General features: G+C 43.6%; 1 protein-coding gene across 4 annotated transcripts in view; it reads right to left on the bottom strand.

Annotated features, from left to right (window-relative positions):
* Positions 1-851: 851 nt before the first annotated feature.
* LOC123371278 (sodium-dependent phosphate transporter 2) overlaps positions 852-26,508 on the bottom strand; it is a 75,442-nt gene continuing 49,785 nt past the window's right edge. For 3 of the 4 annotated variants that reach the window (XM_045018678.1, XM_045018680.1, XM_045018679.1), the window contains exons 6-11: positions 26,110-26,226; positions 25,333-25,539; positions 22,641-23,232; positions 9,944-10,129; positions 9,228-9,312; positions 852-2,784 (exon numbers count right to left, since the gene is read on the bottom strand). In XM_045018678.1, the coding sequence (XP_044874613.1) occupies positions 2,620-2,784; positions 9,228-9,312; positions 9,944-10,129; positions 22,641-23,232; positions 25,333-25,539; positions 26,110-26,226 (1,352 nt within the window). In that variant the 3' untranslated portion in view covers positions 852-2,619. Of the gene's footprint in view, positions 2,785-8,554; positions 8,640-9,227; positions 9,313-9,943; positions 10,130-22,640; positions 23,233-25,332; positions 25,540-26,109; positions 26,227-26,508 lie in introns of all 4 variants that reach the window. The other variant, XR_006579746.1, reaches the window with a different exon arrangement.

The following is a 26,508-nucleotide window of genomic DNA, read 5'->3' on the forward strand; positions in this document are numbered from 1 at the left end:
TTGGATGGGGTTTTTAAGGCCTGTTCCTGCCAGAGATCTGCGGTGAGCTCTGGCAAGCCTATTAGCATGCATGTAGGTTCTTTTATTGTTAATGTTTTCTCTGCGGTGCTTTTACCTTATGGATAAGATAGGCCTGCCTAGGAAGTGCTGTGTGGTACCTTACAATGGTGGGCAATTGCACTTTTGGTCTCTGAATACAAAGTAAGCAGGCCTGCTTAGGCAGAGGCTCTTGCTTGGGATATCTCTGTATAGTCAGGGGATGTGCAGCCTGGAAATACCCCGGGCAGAAGGGATTGAGGTGCAGGTCTCCATTCGACAACCCGGTGAGCCTGAAGCCCAGAGTGGGTGCCCTTGCTGGACCACAGAGGGGGATTATAGGAGCAGTTCTCTTGAAGCATGACACCATCACGATGGAAATGTTTGTGGCTTCCACTGACGGGGAGTTTCCCTGAAGCGCCCTGTCTGTTTGAACCAGCCAGCAGGGCAGGAGTTGCTGAATACACGGCAGCATCGAGGGGACACTAATATGCATCTGCCCAGGACACTTGCACCAGGAGCCATCACTGGATCAGGCTGTGGTGATTCAGGAGAGAGGGGGGGTGTGCTGGGATTGCCAGACCAACAGAAATCAGGGAAGGGGTTGGTAGCTGTTCCGAGTTCCTTTATTGGAGCTACTACTGTCAAAATCTATCCAAGGACTCAAGTGGACAAAAACCAACCAGGATCTGAACAAAGGCAAAGTGTAAGTTCTAGCTGCCCATGGTAAGAAATCTTTAGCACTTGTGCCTTTTCCAGTCATGCCTGACGTAGATGAGTAACATTCAAAAAATTCACAAGGCAAACAAACAATGATAGGGGCTATTTATCTTTTTATTATAAATTTAGTATGAATGACCAATGGAAAAAGTCATAACAGAGTACCAAGAATGTTTGTCTATCAAAATTTTAGCAGCATTTAAACAGTACTAGGTTCCCATCTCCATCCAAACACTGGCTTCCACCCCCAGAACAGTAACCTCAGCCTGAATGGCATCAAGACTCCTAGGCTGAGATTTAAGCCACACTTGTTCCATGTAATCCCCTGCGCTGCTGTGACAATCTCAACCTAAACATGTGTATCCACAGACTCTCTGTTCCTGTAGGGCCAGACTCTCATCCCCACACAGGTCATGTCTGCACCACAATCGACAGGGTCATTGCAGTCTGGCTAAAAACAGCAGGGTAGGCTAGGAATGCAAGTTTGTACCCAGCCTGCACCGAGGCCTGACACACCACATCCGCACTGCTATTGTTAGCCATGCTGGTTCAGGCATGTCTACCTGTGCTGCAGTCACACCTGCCCTTAGTCACAACGAGCAGCATCTTATTCCACTGAAGAACACAGGGAGGGAGGAGGGAACTACTCAACATGCAAACCTGGCCCTAGAGTGTTTGTTAGTATCCAAACACAGGCTGATCCGACAGCCTCAATTACACAACTGTACTCCTGAAAGCAATTCATTCATGGGGCAGGGCCCATTATTATTCATTACTTTCTAATCCCCAAGTGCCAGGCATGCTTATTACCTAGCTACCTTCCTCAATTTCTATGCGTGACTTTAGAGTACAGGCCATGGAATCCCCCACCCATTTCTCCGAGAGTCTGTGGTGGAGAACTATTAGGGAAGGAGAAGATATTTAAGGCTTGATCTTGCTCCTGTTCAGGTTGATGGCAGGACTGGGTTCAGATTTGACAGGAGTGGGGGAAGATGGAAGATGAATATTTAGTGTATTTCAGATTCAAAACATAATTAAGTTAGTTGACTAATCACATGAACAGTAGTATTAAGCATACAGAATAACGAGAACAGGCATAACTGTAAAATACATTTTTTTTGCTAGTTACAATCAAACATGAACAGAACTATCCCAGCTTTGCTGGTGATAGCTTAGTGAAAACAATCTTTAATTAGAAGTGGGAACATACAGGTACACACACGGGTAGACGACAACATAACTCTAGCAAGCTATTTCCCTGCTTCTTTGGTACTTTCTAAACTTTCTTATCCAAAATATATAAGGGAAATGCACCATTAAAAAGTTACTGTTTGTAAGTATTTACAAAAGCGGTTGCCATATAGTATTGTACACAAAGATCAATCTGATATGAACAAAGTTATCTTACGAAAAGCACTTATGCACATGTTTTGTTCCAGTATCTTTTAACTTTAAAAAAATTCATGTTATGCAATCCTGTACCTCGCTTTATCTTATATCAAATAGACAAGAAACATTTCCCAATCCATACTCTTCTTTAAAAGATTAAAAAAATCGCCACTGAAATGTTACATTATGTACAAACTTTACTAAATATTAAATTCTAGGCAATATTTTCACCCCACTTATAATATAACTTAGGTACTATTCCCTACTATATGCATATATTTCTTTAATATATAAGAATGGCACCACATTATATCACCATGTCACCAATAGGACACATTGTTATATACAGTAGATAAGAAGTTAGATATGGAAGATGAATCCTTGCCAACTAGCACTTCCATTGGACAGGTTAATAGGGGCTCTTCTCCTCCCCCGCCACGGGCTACTCTGCTTGTTTCATGGGGAAGTGGCAATTCAGACATAGGGCAGAATCCCATACATCAAGATCGCCATGACTCCAGCACTGAACAAGCCAGCAACAGGAACTGTCACAAACCAGGCCAGAAAGATGTTGCGGAACAGACGCCAGTCAACAGCCTTCTTTGAACGTATCCAGCCGACTGCCACCACTGAACCAACCTTGGGAGTTTGAGAAGAGGGTTAGGAGATACAAGGTTAACATCTAAAAGCCTCTAAGAGACTTCTATGACCAATCCAATGCCAATCTGCTGATACCCAGCAATGTAAGTAGCCAAGATCTTTCAATAATGCAGACTTCAGTGAAGAGTGATGCTTTGTTAAAGGATGGCTGGAATTTAGCTCTTGCAGGTTGCTGGGGTTAAAAAAAAAAATGAAGAAAAACCCCTCAGCAGCTGACTCTGAAATGCCTTTCCTAGTATATGCCTCAGCTTAAAGCCGCTTCATGAGATTCCGGTATCTCAGTCAAATGGCACTTAACTCTGCTATGTCAATGCAGGTCTATGTGCCTCTGCCTTTTTAGGCCCCAGTCCTGCAATGAGCTCTACATAGGCAGAGCACTGCACCCACCCAGAGCCTGTTGACTTAGATAGGCCCTGCATGGACATAGGGATCATACTGTGTGGGGCTCACTGCAGAATTGAGGCCTTAGACCAGACGTGGGCAAACTACGGCCCGCGGGCCACATCCAGCCCCTGAGCTCCTGGCCCCTCCCCTGCAGCCGGGCCGCGCTCTGGCCCGCCGCTCCCGCTGGGCAGCGTGGGGAGCGCAGCTGGCTCTGGCCGGGTGTCGCGGCTGCGAGCTCCTGCTGCTGGTAAGGGGGCGGGGAGCGGCGGGGTTGGGTAAGGGAGCGGAGGTTCTAGGGGGGCAGTCAAGGGATGGGCGACAGGAAGGGTTGGGAGTGGGAGTCCCGGGGAGCCTGTCAGGGGGCGGGGATGTGGATGGGGTCAGGAGGGCAGTCAGGGGACAGGGAGGATCCCAGGGGGAAGTTAGGGGCAGGGGGTCCTGGGAGGGTGTGGTCAGGGGACAAGGAGCAGAGGGCGGTTGGATAAGGGGTGGCTGAGAATTCTTCCTAAAGGGAAGGCCCCAATCCCAGTTGCACTGTTCTCAACAGGAATCTTTCCATTGAGCGCAAAGCGGAGCTGGATTTGGTCCTAAATGGCATCTTTGCCTGGACTAGACTGAACCACATTAATTTTTTTAAATAAAAACTTCCCTGCATTTAAAGAGGTTTAGAGACATTGGGTGGAGCAAGGTGTTTTAGGAGAGGGTGAAGAGAGACACTTTCCCTGTGGGAGTAAGTTAAGAGAAGATTTCACCTAATGAGATCATGAGAGTATAAAAACCCGTTCGAAGAGAAAGTTATTAGCTATGTAACATTTAATCTGAATAAACCCATCAGTCACTGATACGCTAGCCTGGGGCTAGCAACTACTGTAGATGGCTCTAGATGGTTTGCAGTTGTCTAGAGGAGAAGTGGCAACCAGCCTAAATAAAGAGAAACGCAACAACAGCAGATTTCTGAATAGCCCCTTAGTCCAAAGAAAACTGTGTCTAGAAAGGATCGTGATGCTTGGCTCCTTAATGATACATTTAGGGCTTCTTTTGGGGAGGTTATTTATAGCAATTTTGAGTTTATGTAGATGTTTGCTTGCTTGGAAAGGAGAGGCAAGGAAAAGAGAGGAGTTGTTGCCTTGTAAATCAGAGCTATATACACGTGCACTGAGGATGAGATGGAAATAGGAGACAAACTTGTTGAAAGTCTCTGGATAAGGATAAAAGGGGTAAAAAGCAAGGCTGATGTCACGGCAAGGGTCTATTATAGATCAGCTAACCAGAAACAAGAAGTGCACAAGGCTTTTTTTTGAGCAACTAATAAAATCGTCCAAAGCACAGGACTTGGTGGTGATGGGGGACTTCAACCAGACTTCTGCTGGGAAAATAACGCAGCAGAGCACAGATTATCCAAGAAGTTCTTAGAACATACTGGAGACTATTTTTTGTTTCAGAAGGTGAAGAAAACAACTAGGGGAGAGGCTGTTTTAGATGTGATTTTGACAACTAGGGAGAAACTGATTGAGAATTTGAAAGTGGAAGGCAGCTTGAGTAAAAGTGATCGTAAAATGATAGAATTCATGATTCTACAGAATGGGGTAGGAGGGAAAACAGCAGAATAAAGATAATGAATTTCAAGAAGGCAGACTTTAGCAAATTCAGGGAGTTGGTAGGTAAGATCCCATGGTAAGCAAGTCTAAGGGGAAAAACAGTTCAAGAGAGTTGGCAGTTTTTCAAAGAGACATTATTAACGGCACAAGAGCAAACTATCTCACTGTGTGGAAAGATAGGAGGCATGGCAAAAGACCACCATGGCTTAACCAGGAGATCTTCAGTGATCTGAAGCTCAAAAAAGAGCCCTAAAAAGTGGAAACTAGGTTAAATTACAAAGGATGAATATAAAAAAAACCCCAACACAATCATGTAGGGACAAAATGAAATTAAACTAGCTAGAGACATAAAAGGTAACAAAAAAACATTGACCATATACAAGCAAGAGGAAGACCAAGGACAGGGTAGGCCCATTATTCAATGAGGGGGGAAAGACAGTAACAGAAAATATGTAAATGGCAGACGTGCTAAATGACTTTTTTGTTTGTTTTCACCAAAAAGTTTAGTGGTGATTGGACATCTACCATAGTGAACACCAGTGATGAGGTAGGATCTGAGGCTATAACAGAGAAAGAACAAGTTAAAAAATTACTTAGACAAGTCAGATGTCTTCAGTTCAGCAGGCCAGATGAAATACATCCTAGAATACTCAAGGAGCTGACTGAGGAGATATCTGACCCATTAGCAATTATCTTTGAAAACTCATGGAAGACAGGCGAGATTCCAGAGGACAGGAAGAGGGCAAATAATGCCCATCTATAAAAAGGAGAATAAGGATAACCTGGGGGATTATAAACCAGTCATTTTAACTTCAGTACCCAGAGATATAATCGCGCAGATAACCACGCACATCAATTCGCAAACCCCTGGAAAGTAACAAGGTGATAAGTAACAGTCAGCATGAATTTGTCAAGAACAAATCATGTCAAACCACCCTAATTGCTTTGTTTGACAGGGTAACAAGCCTTGTGGAGGGGGGGGGGAAGTGGTAGATGTGGTATATCTTGACTTTAATAAGGCTTTTGATATTGTCTCTCAAGACTGTCTCAGAAACAAACTAGGGAAATACAATCTAGATGGAGTACTATAAGATGGGTGCATAACTGCTTGGGAATCTATTTCCAGAGAGTAGTTATCAGTGATTCATAGTTAAGCTGGAAGGGCATATTGAATGGGGTCCTACAGGGATCAGTTCTGGCTCCGGGTCTGTTCAGTATCTTTATAAATGATGTAGATAATGGTATAGTGAGTATATTTATAAAGTTTGCGGACGGTATATTTATAAAGTTTGGGAGGGGATAGCAAAGTGTTTTGAAGGATAGCATTAAAATTCAAAATGATCTGGACAAACTGGAGAAATTGTCTGAAGTTAATAGGATGAAATTCAATAAGGACAAATGTAAAGTATTCCACTTAGGTAGGAACAATCAATTGCACCCATACAAAATGGGAAATGACTGCCTAGGAAGGAATACTGCAGAAAGAGATTTGTGGGTTATATTTAGCTTGTGGTCCACTGTGAGTCAAGAATATATCACTGTTGCAAAAAAAAGCAAACATCATTTTGGGATGTATTAGCAGCAGTGTTGTAAGCAAGACACCAGAAGTAATTCTTCCGCTCTACTCCGCGCTGATACGGCCTAAGCTGGAGTATTGTGTCCAGTTCTGGGTGCCACATTTCAGGAAAGATGTGGACAAATTGGAGGAAGTCCAGAGAAGAGCAACAAAAATGATTTAAAGGTCTAGAAAACGTGACCTATGAGGGAAGATTGAAAAAAATTGGGTTTGTTTAATCTGGAGAAGAGAAGACCGAGAGGGGACATGATGACACTTAAGTACATAAAAGATTGTTACAAGGAGGAGGGAGAAAAATTGTTCTCCTTAACCTCTGAGGACAGGACAAGAAGCAATGGGCTTAAATTGCAGCAAGGGTGGTTTAAGTTGGACATTGGGAAAAACTTCCTAACTGTCAGAGTGGTTAAGCACTGGAATAAATTGCCTAGGGAGGTTGTGGAATCTCCATGATTGGAGGTTTTCAAGAACAGGTTAGACAGACATCTGCCAGGAAAGGTCTAGTTATTACTAGTCCTGTCTGGAGTGCACAGGGCTGGTTGATCTATTGAAGTCCCTTCTGGTCCTACACTTCTGTGTCCAAAAATCAGGGTCTTTCAAGGCTCTCTCTGTAAATATCGTAATGAGTAATATTTGTAATGTTCCCTAGCACACTTTAATGTAGAACTCTCTCAAACAGCACTATGTTATAGCACTCTAGTGAACCTTTAGTGCGCACCAGCAGGGCCTACACGGACCAATTAATGTGCAACGTATTAGTGCACTTTAGAAATCACAGCACCGCAGTCTGCATTAGTGCTCTGTGCAAACAAGCTCTTAGATACAAGTAAACATGTCTGGTGTTTACTGGATAAAAAACAGGTGTTTTCTGGATAAAAAACAGGTGTTTTGTTTGTCTGTTTTTGATATCGGGGTGTATTATCAGTTCAAACTTACAATCAGAAGTCCTACATATATTATACATTTCACACAATTTTTGTATCAGCTTGTATCTCCAAGCTATTGTGTAAGGTCACTGTATCAAATTTCAGGCTGGTTTAGTGTGTAAGCAAGATGTAATTTTTGGTTTTTCTTGGAATTTAAAAAGATATCAGCAATGACGGCATTGGTAAATCCAGCTCTAAACACTATGAAAGTTTAGTTTATTAATAATGATTTTGATGAATTAAAGATTAGGAAAGCAGTTAAAACTTCAAAAGAGAAAAACAAAAATGATTTGTAGATATTTGATGACAGCTACTTTCAGATTGGTTTCAGATCAGTGCAGTTTGCCTTCATATGCTCTGTTTAACTACAGATGTATAGAACAAGTACTTCTGCATTCAACAGTGGTGCCTGCTAAAATACACACTTCTGTGCAGAGGATGTTTATAACACCCATTTTCCATTGTTATTTCAGTGCATAGACAAGCTCATCAAATCTGCCTGTCACGTGCAGCACAAGCTATTCAGAAGCCCCTGTGTGTTAAATCGCCGGCTTCATGGGTTAGAAGAAATACAGGCTAACTCGACTAAACGCCTGGTTCCAGAGTAACTTTCTGGCATGCGAAACAATGGCCAAAATCGAAAGCTCCAGGCTCTGCTGCTACAACTGGCTCCTTGGGGATGGAACCTGCTTGGCTCACAAATATTATTATACCTTGCAACAGCCAAAAGGTACCGAACGTTTTGGGGTTAGTGACTAAAGCCACAGGGACTCTGTGCCCTCCTGGATCTCTCCACAGGGACAGGGGTCTGGCTGTTGCAAAACTAAAGATTTTTCCTTTTAAATTTCAGAGCTTCTCACAGAATAGGAATGTTGCATTTCTACTTGCCATAATTATCAATTTAAGCTAATTGTCTGAACACTACATGGTGCATATGCTCCGTGCTTTATTGAGGATGCTCAACATAAGGCCGCTAAACATATGTTAACTTGACTACCGAAGTCTACAATAAGGTATACATGTAACATTGTGAACAGTAAACTGGTCAGATTCACACTGGCCAAATTAACATGGTAAGAACCTTAAACTTTCCACCCTTTTGTGCAATTGCTCAGTCTTAACTTTGCATCTGTGTAGTTCTTTGTTTGTTTGTTTTGTGGTCATCAAAATCTATTTGGTGCAAAACATAATGAAGGCAAAATGCAACAATCAGCATTTCTCATAATTTGACTGTTCTAGATTGATATTATCACTGCAAACTCCAATACCTTGCAATGAGTGGAGCTTATTGGAATACCCACATTTGAGGCTACAAGTACCGTTAGCGCACACATTACTTCAATGCAAAATCCACTGTGAAGAAATAAAAAAAGATAGATGGAAATGTTGTAGTATAAGAGTTACATGAAGGAAATCCCATGCCATGCACTTATCAAGACAGTGAAGTATGAACGATGGAAGGTGTCATAGCCTCTGAACACTGAGGAATGCTACAGATCTAGGCTCAAATGGCATGATCAAAGAAAAGCAAATCCTCTGCTTCTACTCCCAACATACTATGGAACTGTTTAATTTTGCTTGTGATCATTCTCTCTTTAGAGCTGTGGATGACGTATTTGTGAAGGGTTACTTTGGGTGGAGCCTATCGAGTTCAAACCCCGTATGCTCCTATGCCCCAGTTACAATTGATTTTCAATCTGAAAATCAAAAATGTATTTTTTACAGTGAACATTTCCAGTTCTCCATCGATGTAAATATCTTTGTTTGTTTTTGACAGAACAGAACTGGGCCATGCCTCATACATTTGATTTTGCCTTGCAGAAGAGAACTATTTCAGCTTTTCCCTGCATTGAATCATGCCATTGTACAGCGACCTGAGCAGCAAACTTAAAGATGTACAGTCCAGACTGCCATGACTGCAGTCACATGGCAAAAGCATACCTTGCAGTGTGTAGTACTGACAGGAAGTCCAACATTGGAAGCTACCACAACTGTGAACGCCGAAGCCAACTCAATAGTGAATCCACTGCAGGAAGCATAAGAAAACACTTCACAGTCACTCTTTGTATCAGTTTGGACTGACACCATGCAGTGTGCCAAAGTCTTACCAGTATCTTCTTTAACTGTTTACCTCCAGCTGATTTGGTCATAGAATTACATTAGGAGAACAATGGACTACTGAATAATGGAAACAATACACACTAGTTATCTGCATTAAACTAGTTGCTCAGCTCACTGCTTCAGGCTGTTTTACTACTCTACAGTCCAGTGAATCATGCTTAATTAGTCATTAGGTTAGTGGCAGCAGAGGTCTAGTATGCATTTAAAGCAAAAATAAGAGTCAGATTCATATTTTTAATGTTATGAAGCACATGGGGAAAGCTAATTTTTGTCATTTCCAAATGTCATAGTTTCACATGCTAATTAGGACAGCAGTAGAATACTTTTGTCAACTAGACCTCTACAATTCAAACTCATACCACATTCATTTACAGGGATTTTTTTTAACAAGGTAGGAGGTCAAACAAGTTACCATTAGAATCAAATCAAAAGCAAACCCAGCAGTCCACACAATTAAAAGCAAAACTACAGCAGCAATTTCTCAAACTAGATCCTATTAGAAATTCAGGCAATCAAATTAGTAATCCTGTACATACCTCGAAGGTGTGATTGGTGTGAGGTCTTTCCCCATTGTCTGGATAACTCTTCTACCCCAGACCCAGAGACCTACACAGATCCCAACACCTCCATAAAACAGCAGCCAGACAGGAGTCACAGCGTCTTGCATTACACCTCCTTGTTCATATATAAGCCAGAGAGCTACCAGAGGACCAATTGCATTGCTGAGAAAATAAAATATATCGGGGTTATAAAAACAGAGGCAAGTGCTTTTCAACAAGTCACATTTGTTGTATTCATTTTTCTCCAAAACTGGGTGTAGCATTATTCTAATCCCACCACATGAAATAGATTAAAACTTTGTACAATGGCATTTGTAACGAAGACTGCAGGGTGTGACAAATGTGATCAGATCCAAATTCGGGAGCCCCTTGTTGCCTACATTTCACTGTTGATCACTATGGCAGAAACTGACAGAAGTTTCTATTAGGCAAATAATTTTCCAGAAATGCTGGATAGTTGGTACCTTACAGATGTCTTGGCGCCATGAAGACGCAACTCCAGAAGGCTCCTGTACAGACCTGACAGATGCTGCTATGGGAAAAATCTTCCGGCTACCATGCCCATGCGCACGCACACATCTGATTGGAATGGACATGAACAAGCACTCGAAGAGCAACAGTTACAAGAATGGTATGCGTCCAGAGGTGAAAGTAAGCCGGTACGGTACGGTACGGCGTACCGGCAGGAGCCAGTATGCCGTGCCAGACCGCACCGGCTTCCACAGCAGGAATTTAAAGGGCTCGGAGCTCCCCGGATCTCAGAGCCCTTTAAATCCCACCCGCGGCTCGGCGGCCAGGCTGGGGCCAGGATTTAAAGGGCTCAGAGCTCCCCGCTGCGGCGGGCAGCTCTGAGCCCTTTAAATCCCGCCGCTCGGCTGGGGACGGGATTTAATGGGCTCAGAGCTCCCCGCTGCTGCGGGCAGCCCAGAGCCCTTTAAATCCTGCCCGCAGCTCGGTGGCCAGGCCGGGGCTGGGATTTAAAGGGCTTGGGGCTCCCTGCAGCAGTGGGAGCTCCGGGCCCTTTAAATCCACGCCCGAGCTTGGCTGCCGGAGCTGCGGTGGGGATTTAAAGGGCCCGGAGCTCTGCGGCGGCCGAGCCCCGGGCCCTTTAATTTGCCCCTGAGCCCCAGTGGCTCCCAGCCACCTCTGCAGTTGGGAGCCCCCGGGTTGATTTAAAGGCCCTGGGGCTCCCAGCCACAGCCGGTGCCCCAGGGCCTTTAAATCTCAAGAGGCCCTGCCTCTTCCAGATGAGGCCACGCCCCCTCAGGACTCCAGCAGTACCAGTAAGTCCTGTAAGTTACTTTCACCCCTGCATGCATCTGATGAAGTGGGTATCACCCACAAAAGCTCATGCTCCAATATGTCTGTTAGTTTATAAGGTGCCACAGGACTCTTTTTTCGCTTTTTACAGATCCAGACTAACACGGCTACCCCTCTGATACAGTTACAAGAAGGTGACTGGTTGTTTTTTTTTTTAAATCTCATTTTTGAATGCTCAGGGATGGCAATACTGGGACATGGCTGGTGTGCCTGTGCACCATGTTAAACTCTGGCTGCAATATCAACTCTTTGTGGCCATTTACAGCTATTACAAGGTAAAGCAAATGTCAGGCTGCTCTGACATGACACCGTGGACCCAGCTCTGCGCAGAAGCTGTGCCAGGGTCAGAGAAGGGTACTAGAGAGCTTGTAAGCCAACTTTGTACACACCTCTGACTTGCACTCTGAAAGTATCAGCAGCACGAATATGTGCAACATCTGTTCTTATGCCTTAGTGCTGATGAGAAGTGTTGCCCTGCAGCTGATCAAGTCAGAATGACATAAAAAGGGAGAGACCTAACGCTAAAATAAATGCTGCATGTAAACTCTCAATTCAATGCTGTTACTCTGTGGTCTTCAGCGATTCCTTTCAGTGACTTAAGAGTCAGAATTATGGAAGAATATGGTGACAGCGTTCAGGGAAAAACCTGCAGTTTCTGGCACCACATCAGAGATCCTTGGTAAGAGTTTACGTCTGCTATGTTGGCTGGATCAAATCTAACATCTGCATTATTCTGTTTCATATTTTCTCATTAGGAAAAAAATAAATGTAGGAATGTGTGAAGCAGGCCTAAAGGAACTGACATTAAATACTTTTAAATATTTCTTTACCAAATACACGTAGAGGGAACATATTTAACATTCTTATGGCTTAAACTGATCAGCAAGACTATCATGATTGAGGAAAGGAGTTCAGGAGAATGGCAGTTTCTCAAGGCACAACAGCAAATTATCCCCCTGTGAAGGAAAGACAGGAAGAATAGGAAAAGGCCAATATAGCTCCATCAGGAGCTCTTTAGTGACCAGAAAGTCACAAAGGAATCCTTCCAAAAGTGGAAACAAGGACAAATTGCTAAGGAGGAGTATCAAAGAATAGCACAAGCATGTAGGAAAAAAATCAAAAGGGCTAGTGCAGGCCTGCACAACACATGGCCCGTGTGGGCCCTCTGTGCGGCCCGCGGGCAAGCGGCGGGGGGGGGGCTGCCGGGTTTATCCCCTGCCCGAGGAGGGCCCGACTTCACAGCCCCATGTGCCGCGCTCCGACCGCCCGGCTGCTGGGATCGCCCCCTGCCCAAGGGGAGGGGGGCCTGAGGTCAGGGGGGTGTCCAGCTCAGAGGGGCTGGGCTTGGAGCTGGGGGTCAGGGCTGGGGGGGCTGGGATCAGGGGGGCGTCCGGCTCAGAGGGGCTGGGCTCGGAGCTAGGGGTCAGGGGGGTGTCTGGCTCAGAGGGGCTGGGCTCAGAGCTGGGGGTCAGGGCTGCGGGTGGATGGGGTCAGGGGGGTGCTCAGCTCAGAGGGGCTGGGCTCGGAGCTGGGGGGGTTCAGCGGGGCTGTGCGGCGCTGGAGGGGGGTGTTTCAGTGCAGCTGGGGGGGTTTCAGCCCTCAGCTATTTTCTTTGGAGTAATATGGCCCTCGTCACTTTACGAGTTGTGCAGGGCTGGGCTAAGGCACAAAATGAGTTACATAAAAGGTGATAAGAAGAGGTTCTATGAATACATTAGGAGAAAGAAAAAGACAAAGGAACATGAGGTTCTCTACTCAGCAGGAAAGGAAAACCAATCACTGATGACCTCAAGAAGCCTGGGGTGTTTAATGCCTATTTTGCTTCAGTCTTCACTAAAAAGTGAAATGGTGACCAGATACTCCATACAATTAACATTAACAACCGGGGGAAACGAACACAAGCCAAAATATGAAAAGAACAGGTTAAAGAGTATTTAGATAAGTTGGATGTACTCAAGTCAGCAGGACATGATGAAATTCATCCTAAAGTACTTAGTCTTAAGGAACTAGCTGAAGCAATGTCGGAACCGTTAGCAGTTATCGTCGAGAACTCATGGAGGACACGTGAGGTCTCAGAGGACTGGAGAAGGGCAAACACAGTAGTTAACTTTCAAAGGGGAACAAGGAGGACCTGGGGAATTATAGACCAGGCAGCTTAACTTTGATACCTGGAAAGATACTAGAATAAATTATTAAACAATCAATCTGTAAACACCTAGATTAGAACAGGATTATAAGGAATAGCCAGCACAAATTTGTCAAGAACAAACCAACCTAATTTTCTTCTTTAACAGAGTTACTGGCCTGGTAAATGGGGGAGAAGCAGTTGACATGATAAACCCTGATTTTAGTAAGGCTTCTGACACAGTCCTACATGACAGTCTCATAACCAAACTTTGGAAATGTGGTCTAGATGAAATTACTTTAAGTTGCCTATACGACAGGTTGAAAGACCCTATAGAAAGAGTAGTTACCAAGGGTTTGCTGTCAAACTGGGAGGGCATATCTAGTGGAGTTCCACAGGGATCAGTCCTGGGTCCAGTACTATTCGATATTTTCATTAAATGACTTGGACAATGGAGTGGAGAATATGCTTTAAAATGTGCAGATAACATCAAGCTGGGAGAGGTTGTCGGGGATGGTCATGGTTTACCTGGTCCTGCCTTACTGCAGGGGGCTCGACTTGATGAGGTCCCTTCCAGCCCTGCTTTCCTGTGATTCTATGGATTATCGATATATGCAGCCACTTTAGCAGACTACAGCAGATTTTCAAAAGAGCTCAGCATCCAGCAAAAGCTCCTGTTATTGTCAATAGAGGGAAGCGGAAGCTCAATATTTTTGAGAAATCAGGACACATGCTTCACTTAAGTACCTAAAGGTAAAATGAATGCTTTTGGAAATCTGGCCCCAGTTGTACAGCTGAGGTGAGGTTCTATGAATCCTGTGTCACAATGCCAAGGCTAACACCGCTGAAGAAAGCATACTAACTCTTACCCAAGGCAAATATACTTTACTGATTGTACAGGACTTTCCTTGATATGGTACGTTGCAATATGACTTGCTAATTGGTATTTTCCTTACCCCAACCGAAGGGAGCACAAAAGGAAGATTGCATTGTAATTATCAGATTCTAATCACATCTAAGTGATTACAAAACGGAAGATAAATAATTTTAAAAAGTCAAACACAATTCAATAGACTTAAAATCTAATAGGCAGCTACTCTCTTTACAAACTGATAACAGCGAGTAGGATTCTGAGAATGCAGAGTCCAAGGATGGACAGTTACACTTGTCCTGGGTCCAGGACTGGCTATATTTACTCCTGGCACAGTACCAAAACACACAGCTGGAGCAAGGGACAGCTTTGAGGTCTGATACTGTACAAGGCAAGCCACCAGGGCTAGGAGTTAATCATTTATATCGTTTCAAAACTGGAGTCCCAGCTTTCATTGGAATAAAGTATCAGTGCCTGATCCTGCCCAAGTCGCTGGGAGTCGAGAGTCCTCAGCACCTCCTAGGAAGCACTGAAGCAGAATGCGACCCTTACACTTCACGACTCCTTTTCCCATTTACATGGGGGATGAAAGAGGTGCCCATGATTGTTTGCCACTCCATCTGGTCCTTGGCTTGGGTTCATAGGTCCTGGAGTTTGTCTTTTTCTCTTCAGACTTCTTTTGACAGTCTTTCCATCGTATCCTCGGGCTTTCACATCCTTTCTGGCAGTCCTCTTCCTCACAAGCTCTCTTTGATGGTCTTTCTTTTCCCATACTTACCATATGTCCAGCCCACCTCAACCGTGCACTCTCCAGTCTATCGCTCAGAGTCCCAAGTTCATCTTTCCTCTAATTTCTTCCATGCACACTCTGTGTACCCTCCACTTGCCTGCCATTCTCTTTACTATATTATTTTCCACTACCTGTATCTTCTTTTCTTCCATCTAAAATGAGGCCCTTACTCTCACTCCATTGTTTCATGAGGAATCAAGCTTTAAAATGATGTGAGAAACACTGCATAAATGGATTTTGCTTACAGATCAGTATAATATTTCCATCCCAAGCAAATAATTCCAAGAACTGGCCTGGAGCAGTAATCAGGAAGGAAGTTTCTTTTAGGAATGCATGACAAAAAAAGAGAGACATTCCAATTGCATGGTAAATTGTATTATTTTAAAAGTGGTTTTATTGTTTGACTTTTAATTGGGTAAAAGAGTCTTAGTGATTTGGAGAAAGGCCCTAGCAGCAATAAATGGTTTAAATTAGTAAAAACTCTGAAAAATGGAGATAAAAATCTGATTTTTAGAAGCACTACGCTGATTAAATCCATTGCATATTAAATAAATTTTAGCTAAATATAAGGTAATTTCAATTAGCAAAAATATTCTAAGATTCCCATATGCTGATATATCTTCTAAGGAGTCATTGTGAATGCTTGAGATATAGCTCAGAATGATAAAGTCAATAGAAGCACAAAGGAAATGAGTGGAAGCCTTGTAGTGTAGGATTGCAAACACGATTCTGCCTGGAAGGAAGAAGAGTCACGTGATTGAATCACTTACAATTTTTAAACCAAGACTTCATTGCTGTGCCCACAGTTTGTAGGTCCAAATTACATTATTTAGGTGTTTAAGTACCAGATTTGCATGCCCAAATAAGTAAGTAGACGTCTAAATGCACTTACTGGTACCTGCATTCTTATGGGTGCAGAAACAGACTGGGGGTACGGCCAGGCAGAAAATCTGACTTGAAGGATGTAGTGAAAACTGATCAGTCTCTCCTTTTTATATTGTTACATAATACGGGAACAAAGTGTCACTGAAATTAACAGCAGGTAAATTTAGAACAAGTAAATTGTTGGCTCATAGTGATGGTAAGAGACTCATCACTGACACTTAAAAGCCCTGCTAGCAATTGGTCAGAAGATAGAAAAGTCTTCATACACTGCAACAGCACAGATGCTTTTTTGTATTAAAATAGTTTTAATTATACTGTATACACTTTTCACTGGCAAAAGGTATCTCTGACTTGAACAAGCCCAGTCCACAATGAAAGGGTTACCTGCTAGTATCACACAACAAACAGGCAAGGCAAAACCTGCTGATCAGTGCTTAGCCCTGGAGGAGTCTGGCTGGGCAGGCTGCTGCTAAGCAGGGGCAGAGAGGAGGGGAATCTGACTGTTGGGCCAGCATCTGGCCACAGAGTCTGATAGGGTACCTTGAGGAGAGGATGATGAGCAACTTGGTTTCAGAAGGAACAGATACTCCCCCCAGTTCCCCTCTGCCTCACACACCAGGGCACTGGATAGAGGACAACCTAATTTCATCTTGTAGTAGCAGAGATAGAGGAGGTGATTCCTAATGAGTCCTGAATAGGGGAGACTATTATCCCCACTGGCCAGATGGGAACTGAAGCACAGGAAGGCTGAGTTGCCACAGCTGACACAGGAAACCCTGTGAAGCAGGGAATCTGTCCCCTCCAACACTCCCAGTCCTTGTGGATGAGGTGGGAAGAAACAAAATCTATCTCATAAATATAAGCCTGAAGGGACCACTCTGGTCACCTAGTCTGCCCTCGTGTGTAACACACAGGCCACAGAACTTCTCTGAATCAATTCCTGTTTGAACCAGAGCATGTCTCTTTTACAAAAACATCCAATCTAATCTGAGGAAATGAGCTAATAAGGGAGACTCTCCTCCCACCCCACTCCCAACACACACACAGGCGGGATCCTGTAATCTGATTCTATGCAGAACACAGGCCCTAGATTTCATCCAAAAATTCCTGCAGCAAGTCCAGAAATTTGTGGTGGAACTAGATCTTCTCTTTTAGAGACCCCAAGGGATGGAGAATCCATCACATCCCTGGGAGCCTGATCCAAAGACTACGGAATTCAGATAAAGCCTTTCCATTAACTGCAGTGGGCTCTGGACCAAGCCCTTGGTGAGCACTGTGCCCTGCCTCTGATGGTGTCAGAGGATTAGGAAGGTGCCCAGCATGCCAGTGGGTTATTAGGTCACTGGGTCCCCCGCCAAAAGTCAGCTACAGGCAGGGTAACCCCTTTGTGTGGAGAGACAGGACTGAGAGGCTTCTTGGGGACAGCCATCAATTCAGACTTCTGAATGCCTAGCTGGATCCCATCACCTACGGTTAGGTATTTTTACAATATTGCACGAGGAACAGTATTGTGCTCCTGATCACTAAAATCCATAGTCCTCCAGAAGATGCATACAATCCTCTCTGGCGGCCAGTAGGGCCCCAGCCCTTCCAGCTTGTTCGGAGACTTAGCCCCAGACAACCAAACACTGGCAGCTCTGCATGCAGTCACACTCTTGGGGCACATCTTTTTGCTAAACTGCCCTTTTCATTCTTGTGTTAACCTCTGAGTGGTCCCGTGTGCTCCGCTTGTGCCTGAGTGCTGAGCCAGTGAAACCTGTACACGCCACACAATTAATTAAGTTTAACAACAACATTTTTTCAGAGCTTCTGTTCTAACGCATTTAGCTGGGATTTAAAATTCTTTAGCTTTTATTCAGCACGTGCACACCATGTTGTCACATGGCTCCTGGATTGGCTCTGGAACAGATCCAGTGTCGTTGCCACAGCACATTTAAGCTTACAGCATGGAGGTGGCCTGAACGAAACAACCAGCCAAATAAGGTATTATCGTTGCTCTCTGCTGCTTTGAACAGTCAGCCGCTATTGCTACTATCCCTGTTGATGTCAGCCCAAAGAGGAGCCCAGAGTGCTGCAAATGCTGAATCCTAAGGCAAAAATTTGAGCTATTTACGGTGTTGGTATGATATTAGCATGTGGAAATATACATCATGAAGGACTGTTGAGGCCAGATTTCCTGGCTCAGCTATCATGGTCAGTGAGTCCATTCTAACTTGGTTTGGGAGGCAATACACCGATTTAACCTCTTCAAGGCCTGAATCAAAAGTCTTCCCCTAGTCTCTTCTGTATGATGGAACACATGGAACATATCCATATTATTATTTACTGTGCACCAAAAGTCCAATCAACAATGTACAAAGCATGGGAGAACACTGACCTGCAGGAAGCTTACAATACAATCCACATTAGACATCAGTTGTTCAGTTTCTCCTCCCTTGGTTTTCACACCTCAACTGCTAGAACAGGGCCTCATCCTCCCTGATTGATCTAACCTCGTTATCTCTAGCTTGCTTCTTGCTTGCTTATATATACCTGCCCCTGGAAATTTCCACTACTTGCATCCGAAGAAGTGGGTATTCACCCACGAAAGCTCATGCTGCAAAACGTCTGTTAGTCTATAAGGTGCCACAGGATTCTTTGCTGAGTCTACATGTAATTATCAACCAGCCTGTACATCACTATAATGAACTTACATAAAATATAAAATAGGGCAAACATCAAACTTCATACAGCTGATAATTTATAACTCTCCCCCTCTTCTCTCTCTTTATCCTCTCCCACACTTGAAGGGTCCGTAGGAAAGGGCCTGGCAGAAGAGATGTGGCAAATGAGGGGTGGGTGTTCCAATGTAGGGGGAGTCTTGGGGAAGGAGGACAAGACGGGAGTGAGGAGCCTGGTAAGGGAGCAGGAGGAGATGAAGCCTTGAAGATGTGGATTAAGAGAGAAACTTAGGACAGAAAGAAAGGGAAGTTAGCTGACAGGATTCAAAGAGAGAGAGTGAAAGAGAAGCCTTGCAGCAGCATTTGTAAAGGACTGAAAACAGGTAAGTTGAGAAGCTGAAGACAGAATTAAAAAGGCTGCAGAAGTCGGAATGTGAGAGAGTCTGGCCCAGGGTTTTGGTGGTAGGATTTTAGCAATGTTGTATAGGCTATAATCTTGGAAAAGCATCAGATGACACTGGGACTACAGAAGCAGCAAAGAATCCTGTGGCACCTTATAGACTAACAGACGTTTTGCAGCATGAGTTTTCGTGGGTGAATACCCACTTCTTTGGACGCAAGACTACAGTCTCTTAAATGATATATTTTCTCCAAATCTCTGGATTGCTTTAGAGGACAACTTGAAAAATGAGTCCACTACCTTGCTAGAGTGGAAATTCCTGACCTCTGTGGGGCTAACTTGCAAGCCTGAAGGGATGTGGCTCCACAGCTCAATACTCAGGGGGCTGCCTCTTATCTGGGAATCTGAATCACATCCTTCTAAAGTTCACCAAAGATACAGGTCCGCTTTGTCCACGGGAATTGAGGGGGCTGAAACAGCTTTAACCTTGGCAAGCAGCGCTGGGGGCTTAACCACAGCCTTTTTGGAAGTTGGGACTTGTGTAGAGCCTGCTAAAAACAGAAAGCCGTCTGCCTCAAAGAGAGACCAAGCAGAAGGGTGCCCTTCCCCTGGGGAGACTGAGAGAACTTGGAGAGTTCTCGTCTCAGGGAAACTGCAGTTTTAGCAAACAGTGTAGAGCCAGGAAGGGCAGCGTGGAAACCTCAAGTCAGAATCCACCAGGAACACTCAGTCCACAAGAACTGCCATGCAACATGAGTCAAAGGTTCTCTCTAGGGCAGCGTACTCGTCACTGGAAAATGCCTCAGCAGCCGTGATAATTGCCCCACAAGTTATCTTACTCTGGCCCCAAGGAATTGGTTCTAATACCGGGCAGAAATGAGTGTGCTCTCCCCTGGAGAAAGGTATGCAGTGTTGTTGTAACTGTGTTGGTCCCAAGGCATTAGAGACAAAAGGTGGGGAGGTAATATCTTTTATTGGACCAACTTCTGTTGGTGAGAGAGGAGGAAGAAGGCTGGAGGAAGGTGGCATATACAAACTGAGTGAGCTGGCTAAGCCTCGTAAGTTTCCTCCAACATACATAAACAGCGGCCACCACAAATCCAAAAGAAGAGTGGAAGCGCTGGGCCCCAAGCCTCCCAGACAAAAGGCAACCCACACAACAGCACACAGTCTGCTCATGGCCACTTCCTGCAACCTAGGGGCGCAAGCCACGCAGAAGGAGAAAAGGCTTCCTGATCAGAAGCACTGTGCCAGTAGCCTGTGTGCGCGCGATACAGCAGCCCAAAACCTCATTATCCTTTGCACTGCCATGCTGCATTACACATGGGTTCCTAATTTCCTGGCCACTATCACTGCTCAGCCTCTACGAGACTCTGCCTTTCTCACATCCCTCCCTTTTTATTTTAAAGGGTTTCTATTCCGGTATTGTCCAGTGCAACTCCATATTTATTGCCCTGTTTCCTCTCCCCTTCCTAAACCACCCCCTGCTACGCTACCACTTTGCCTTTTTGACTCCTGTCACCTTATTCTACCCTTTTGTCCTGGTCTAAAGCTCTCGCAACCAGTCCCACCAGTCATTATTGACATTGAGGGGGCCTTTTTTCAACATGGGGGAGGGAACCAGAAGAGTTGGTGAGATATAAAGAAGTTTGCCATTTCTTACAGTGCTTATCCCAAACACTGCTTGGGATATACTCCTACGCTCAGGCCTTGATCCTGGAGCTGACTGCACGAGGACACACTCCTGTATTTGCACTGAGCTTCAGTAAAGTCAATGGGGCTCCGCAGAGGAGTAGGGAGGAATACATCCACATGAGTCAACTGCAGGATCAGGGCCTTAGATTTGGAGCCCTGAGATCCTGAACCATCCTTTTGTGGTATATACACAGTGCCTAACTTGAAGGAACCCCAAGCCTTTGCTGAAGCCTCCAGGCATCACCACAATACAAATAATACGCAATACAGAATTAAAGAAAAACAGGCTAACAAGCAACAGTTAAATAAATGCCTTGCACAAAATTAAGTGAAGTCTGTTTTGTCCTTGCAATTTTATCAGTCAAGAGACCTTGAAATAAACAAAGTATATGATAAAAATGTGCACCCTCTGACCAGAAGTGGCTCTAAGCACGGCAGTCCCAAGCATGGCAGTCAGGCAGCTTTTGGCGACATGCCTGCGGGAGGTCTGCCGGTCCTGCGCCTTCGGCGTACCTGCTGCCGAAGCCGTGGGACCGGGGACCTCCCGCAGGCATGCCGCCGAAGGCTGCCTGACTGCCACCCTCACAGTGACCGTCAGGCCGCCCCCCGCAGCTTGCCACCCCAGACACGCACTTGGTGCGCTGATGCCTGGAGCCGTCCCTGCCTCTGACCCCTGCTCTGCAGTGTGATATGGATGGGAAGACCCTAGCACCTGCCACATCCTTAATTATTTCAGCATGGGCTGTGTGGGAGTAAGGGTCCACATCTATGGACCAACACTATGTGACATGCAAAATGCACTCCTGGATCATTGCTGCAGTAGCAAGTCAGTCTCAAAAGAATGTACTATAGTATATGCAGCCAGTTAAAACCACTTAAACGTTTGTTTAGTTCCCATAACCACATTACAAAAATATTCTGAAATGGGCAAAGGGGGGAATAAAGTGGATCCCAGAACAAAGTATGAATCTAGTCAAAATGAAAAAATCATGTGAAGGGATTAAACTATTAAGCGCAATAAGTCAGACTGGAGAGAGTCTGTGCCATGTCTTTTCTCCTACAGAAGTGCAGACTTTGGAAATCATGCTAGTGGTCTCATTGAAATGAATGGGAGTAAAATCCTATTCCCCATGAGCAAAGGTGTCAGAAGCGGGCTCAAAGTTTGGTTTTCATGTCAACTCTTTACCCCCCAACACAAACTGTAGCCAGTTTGTAACAGAACGTTTGATCTTCAGAGTGGAGAGACGTTAATAGTAGGGTGCCCCACAGTTTAGCAGTGGGACCAGCATCACTAAGCCTGCTTATTAAGAGGGATATTTTCAAAGGCACAAGAGGCAGCAACTCCCTGGTGGGCCCCATTTGCACCTTGGGAAGTCTCCCCCCCCCCAGCCCCCAGAGCTTTGGAAGAAGTAGACAGTGAGCTGGTGACGCTGTTTTGGTTAGTAAAATGAGAACAGAGAAATTCTACATGACTGGAACACACTGAATGATTGGGCACCATGATGAAAGATTAACTTCAGTCTAAGCACACTGACAAAAATAGTCTAAACTTCTCATTTGCTGATGGGCTCTGATCTCTGAGTAAAAATAGCTCACAAGGGTAGGGACTGTCTTTGTTTTGCTTGTTTATGCAGAGTCTACCACACAACAGGGCCCTGATCCCTGACAGGGGCCTCCGTGTGCTGCAATTCACCAAAACTTGAACTATTTAAGCATAGAATAGAAAAGAGGTTACCGCTATGGGGAAAGAAAATATTCATTGAGCAGCCCAAGTCTTTAGAAACATTGGCTATATCAATGTAGTAAGATTCTCTAGCAAAGCAATGATGTCTCAGTGCTTACATACACCCCTCCTGGGTGCCAAATAATTCTCCAAGCACTGAGTTTAATTAATAAGCACTCCGCTTGTGAGTTCTCACACACTTACCTGACATCATTACCGCCATGGGCAAAAGATCCAAAGCAGGCTGTTAGGATCTGGAGAAAGTGAAAAAGTAGGTGGACCTGAGAGGTGTCCTTCTCCTCCTTTTCCTCTTCTACAGAATCTTCTGGGAGTTGGTTAGGATCTGCTAGGTCTGATGCCAACTTCATTTCCACACCACCTTCATCTGCCTCAATCTCTGCCTCAGCTACAGCATTGCAGTAGCTAGAGTAGCTATCATAACGAACTCTCTTTTTAGAATAGGCCACTGTGTCTCCCACCAACTTTTCACTGTCTTCTGGGGTTGATGGATCAACTGCCTTGAAGGATGAATGGACTGGCATTCCACAGATGGCAGCTGTGTAACAAGTGTAGCTGTTGTTGCGACGCAGTATCTTGTAATTGTTTTCTTGTGAGGGCCTATCGTTGTTTGCCCTGTCCAGATGTATTTTGTGTAGCAAGTCTTTGTACAACCCTGAGTCTTTATGCACAGTGTGGTACACCTGGCCATCACTCCTCACATGGCCGCCATCAAAATTAAAAGTGCCATTGGAAACAGGAGATTTCATGGTGGTTTGCGTCATAGAAAAAGCCCTTCCTGTAAAGGCAGATGGTCAGATTTTATTTCTATCATATGAAATATGAAAGTTCTATGCTTATCAAGACACCAAAACAAGGTGTAAATGGCTGAAGGGACAGCCATCTGCAGTATATGATACAGAAGTTCATCTCGGATACATGAATGCATTGATCAATTTAAAACCAAACATGCTCTCTGGAAATTTCCACTACATGTGTCTGACGAAGTGGGTATTCACCCACAAAAGCTTATGCTCCAATACGTCTGTTAGTCTACAAGGTGCCATAGGACTCTTTGTCGCTTTGAACCAAACACGGTTAACTTTTAAGGGAATGTCTACAGTTGGGAGTATGGATGGTTTTATGGTTAAGGCACTGATCTGTGCCTCAGTACATCTTTGCTCAAGTCCCAGATCTCCCACAGACCCGCTGTGTGAATTTGGGCATGTGCCTTAGACTGGAATTTGGGTGCCTAACACAAGGCAACTTTTAAAATTCTACCCATAATCTCTCTCTGTCTGAATTACCCATTTCTAAAATGGTAGTAAATACTACCTTCCTACTCACCTTTGTTTGGCTTGTCTATTTAGATTGTAAGCATTCCAGGACAGGAACAGTCCTCTGACTATGGGTTTCTTCAGAGTAAGGGGAAAATTTTCAAAAGTGCCTAGATGACCTAGAAACCTAACTCCCATTTTTAAAAGTGCCTAAGTCACTTTTGAAAATGGAGATTTAAGTGTGTTTGAAAATTTTACACTAAATAAATAATATAGTGCCATGCAACTTTACTGGTAGTCAATCATTGGATTTTGGGAGCACTGATTGTACAGACGCCATGAACTGAACCCCAAAGCTTATGAATAAAAGCATATTACTGTGGGCACGCTAACAATATTACAAATAAAGTTGTTAATGTTGCCCAGTTAAAAGTTCAGAAATGGAAAAGTTAAAGCTGCTAAAGAAATGTTAATAAACATATTGAATATCCTGTATTTTTTACTTCTATTGACATAATAAACATAGTGACACACTGCTATTTTTATCTATATTGTATGCTTGTCTACACACGTTTATATTAAATGTGGATTACAGGATTCACAGAGTGGCTAAGTTAACATTGCTGAAGACACCTTAACTTTTCCATTTCTGAACTTTGGGGATTTTAACTATTCAACATTAAAATATTGTTGTTTTGTTTTATTTTAAGAAGGTCTGTAGTGGTAGTATACATTTATGGAGATAATATATCCAGTTAGTTTGTTCTCACCAGATCAAATGGTCCACTATTAATAGTAATTATACAGGTCATTATAGACACTGCTTCGGTGTCAATGAGAAAAAGAAAAACTCACAGCTGACTAGCTAATAGGCACCACTCAGCCAACTGTGCCTCTTAATTGTGAAAAACGGCATTTACTTATATGCACTGCACACTTAGGCCATAACCATGCCAACTGCACCGTGCCGCAAGGACAAAACCTTGCATCCATGTAGAGCTCCATCCAAATCAATGTGGCTCTGTGTGAGCACAGGGATCCAGCCACACGAACCAGCTTGCAGAATCAGGGCTTCAAACGGGAGCTTTATTACACACATGGACTTGTAAGTGTCATTCTTCTAGTGAATATACTCCAAATGGTCATAAATTTGTAAACTCAAGCCCAACATTTTCCCAAACTAGCTAGAACAGTATACTCTGAATTTCCATGCTAAATTTGAACTTCTATAGTTCAGCTGCTTTCGTACTCTCTGCCTTCTAAAATGTGGTTTTAAGAATAGGATATAAGTATTATCAGGAATAGAAGAATTTCCTTTTTCAGTTGTATATAAAACTCAAATACTGCCAAACAACATTTCCTCTCTTTGTTTTTTAAATCATCTTTGGAAAACTTACCTCAAAAAAAGAGAATATTTTCACTAAGTTGTGAGCAAGCAAAAAAATAGCTAACATGAACTGCTGTAGGAAAACATACAAGTGGATACATAGTGAGAGGAAGGGTTTGTAAGAACTGTTAAGTTACAAAGACAATTATACTTAATATAGATGGATGTAACACGTGCCCATGACGAAGATACCCCATCAACACAATGAAAGACAAGACAGTTAATGTTTTCTTACCATATGGCACACGGGGATGGTTTCCATTTGCTATGCCGCTATCTGACACTCCAGCAGCTTCTGTTATTGGGCCAGTGAGGGGAATCGTGCTCTCATCAGTTGCTTTGACTCCAGGAAGCTCTTTAAAAACAGGTGTCTCCTCCTCTTGAATTTTATCAAGACTTTCATCCGATATCCTTGACAACGCGGCTTCTTTCTTTAACCGGCCTAAGGAAATGTCATGATTATAATTCTAAACCAATCTTTTATAGGATGGTTAGGGTTATTCAAACTTATCTATACTACTGCTGGTGTTCCTAACAAAATGCCAGTATCATTAAAAATATAAACTTGAATACAGCAACTTGAGTGGTTTGGTTTCTGTTTTGTTAATTAATCTAGACATACATTCTTTCATGGGAATTTATTACTAGCATATTTATCTTCATTAGCCTCTCTGAGAACCATGAAAATGCCTTGTGCCTATCTACAAGTTCACTAGGTGAAGTTATTGAAGTCCTCCAATTTGCTAATGCAATCTGAAGCTTTCTATTTTTTAAAACTCTGCAACCCTGTTCAGCGGACATCACAAGGTAGTTTTAAGTTAAAAACCTATTGTAAAACAAAAAGCCTTGATTAGTTTAACTTTACAGTAAAATAAAAGAAATGTTTTAAATATAGTCATTGTGCAAGTCCTTTTTCTTTCCTTTAACGCCTATATTTCAAAACCTAAAACAGAATATATTAAAGTTCACAAGGGATTTTACACCACTAGCATTTCATCTACCAAATACTTACTTGCTATTTTTCTCTTCATCCACGGACACACAAAAATCCACACTAGAACAGCAAATACTATAGCTATACCAAATGATGTTAGGACTATTATCCATATAGGAAGTACCAGTCCTAGCACTGTGAAGAGAAAAGGAGAAGAAAGTTAAAGGTTAATGTGCAAAAATGTCAGTTCCTTAAAATATTACAACTTCAGTACTAAAGATAACACCCTGCCTAACTGAACCCCACATCTTGGTAGCCAAGAAGCTCTTTCAGCAGGGCTGGCATTGTTTTGATGCAGCAAGCCTGTACAAGGGAAGGGATAAAGCTTTTGAAAAGGGTCAGTTTGGCCAATTAAGACCTCAGTTATGGCAAAAATGAAATTTCACTTCTTTGGCAAATGCCATACACTGAGGTGAA

The sequence above is a fragment of the Mauremys mutica genome, chromosome 5 (assembly GCF_020497125.1).
Source record: "Mauremys mutica isolate MM-2020 ecotype Southern chromosome 5, ASM2049712v1, whole genome shotgun sequence".
Lineage (NCBI taxonomy): Eukaryota > Metazoa > Chordata > Testudines > Geoemydidae > Mauremys > Mauremys mutica.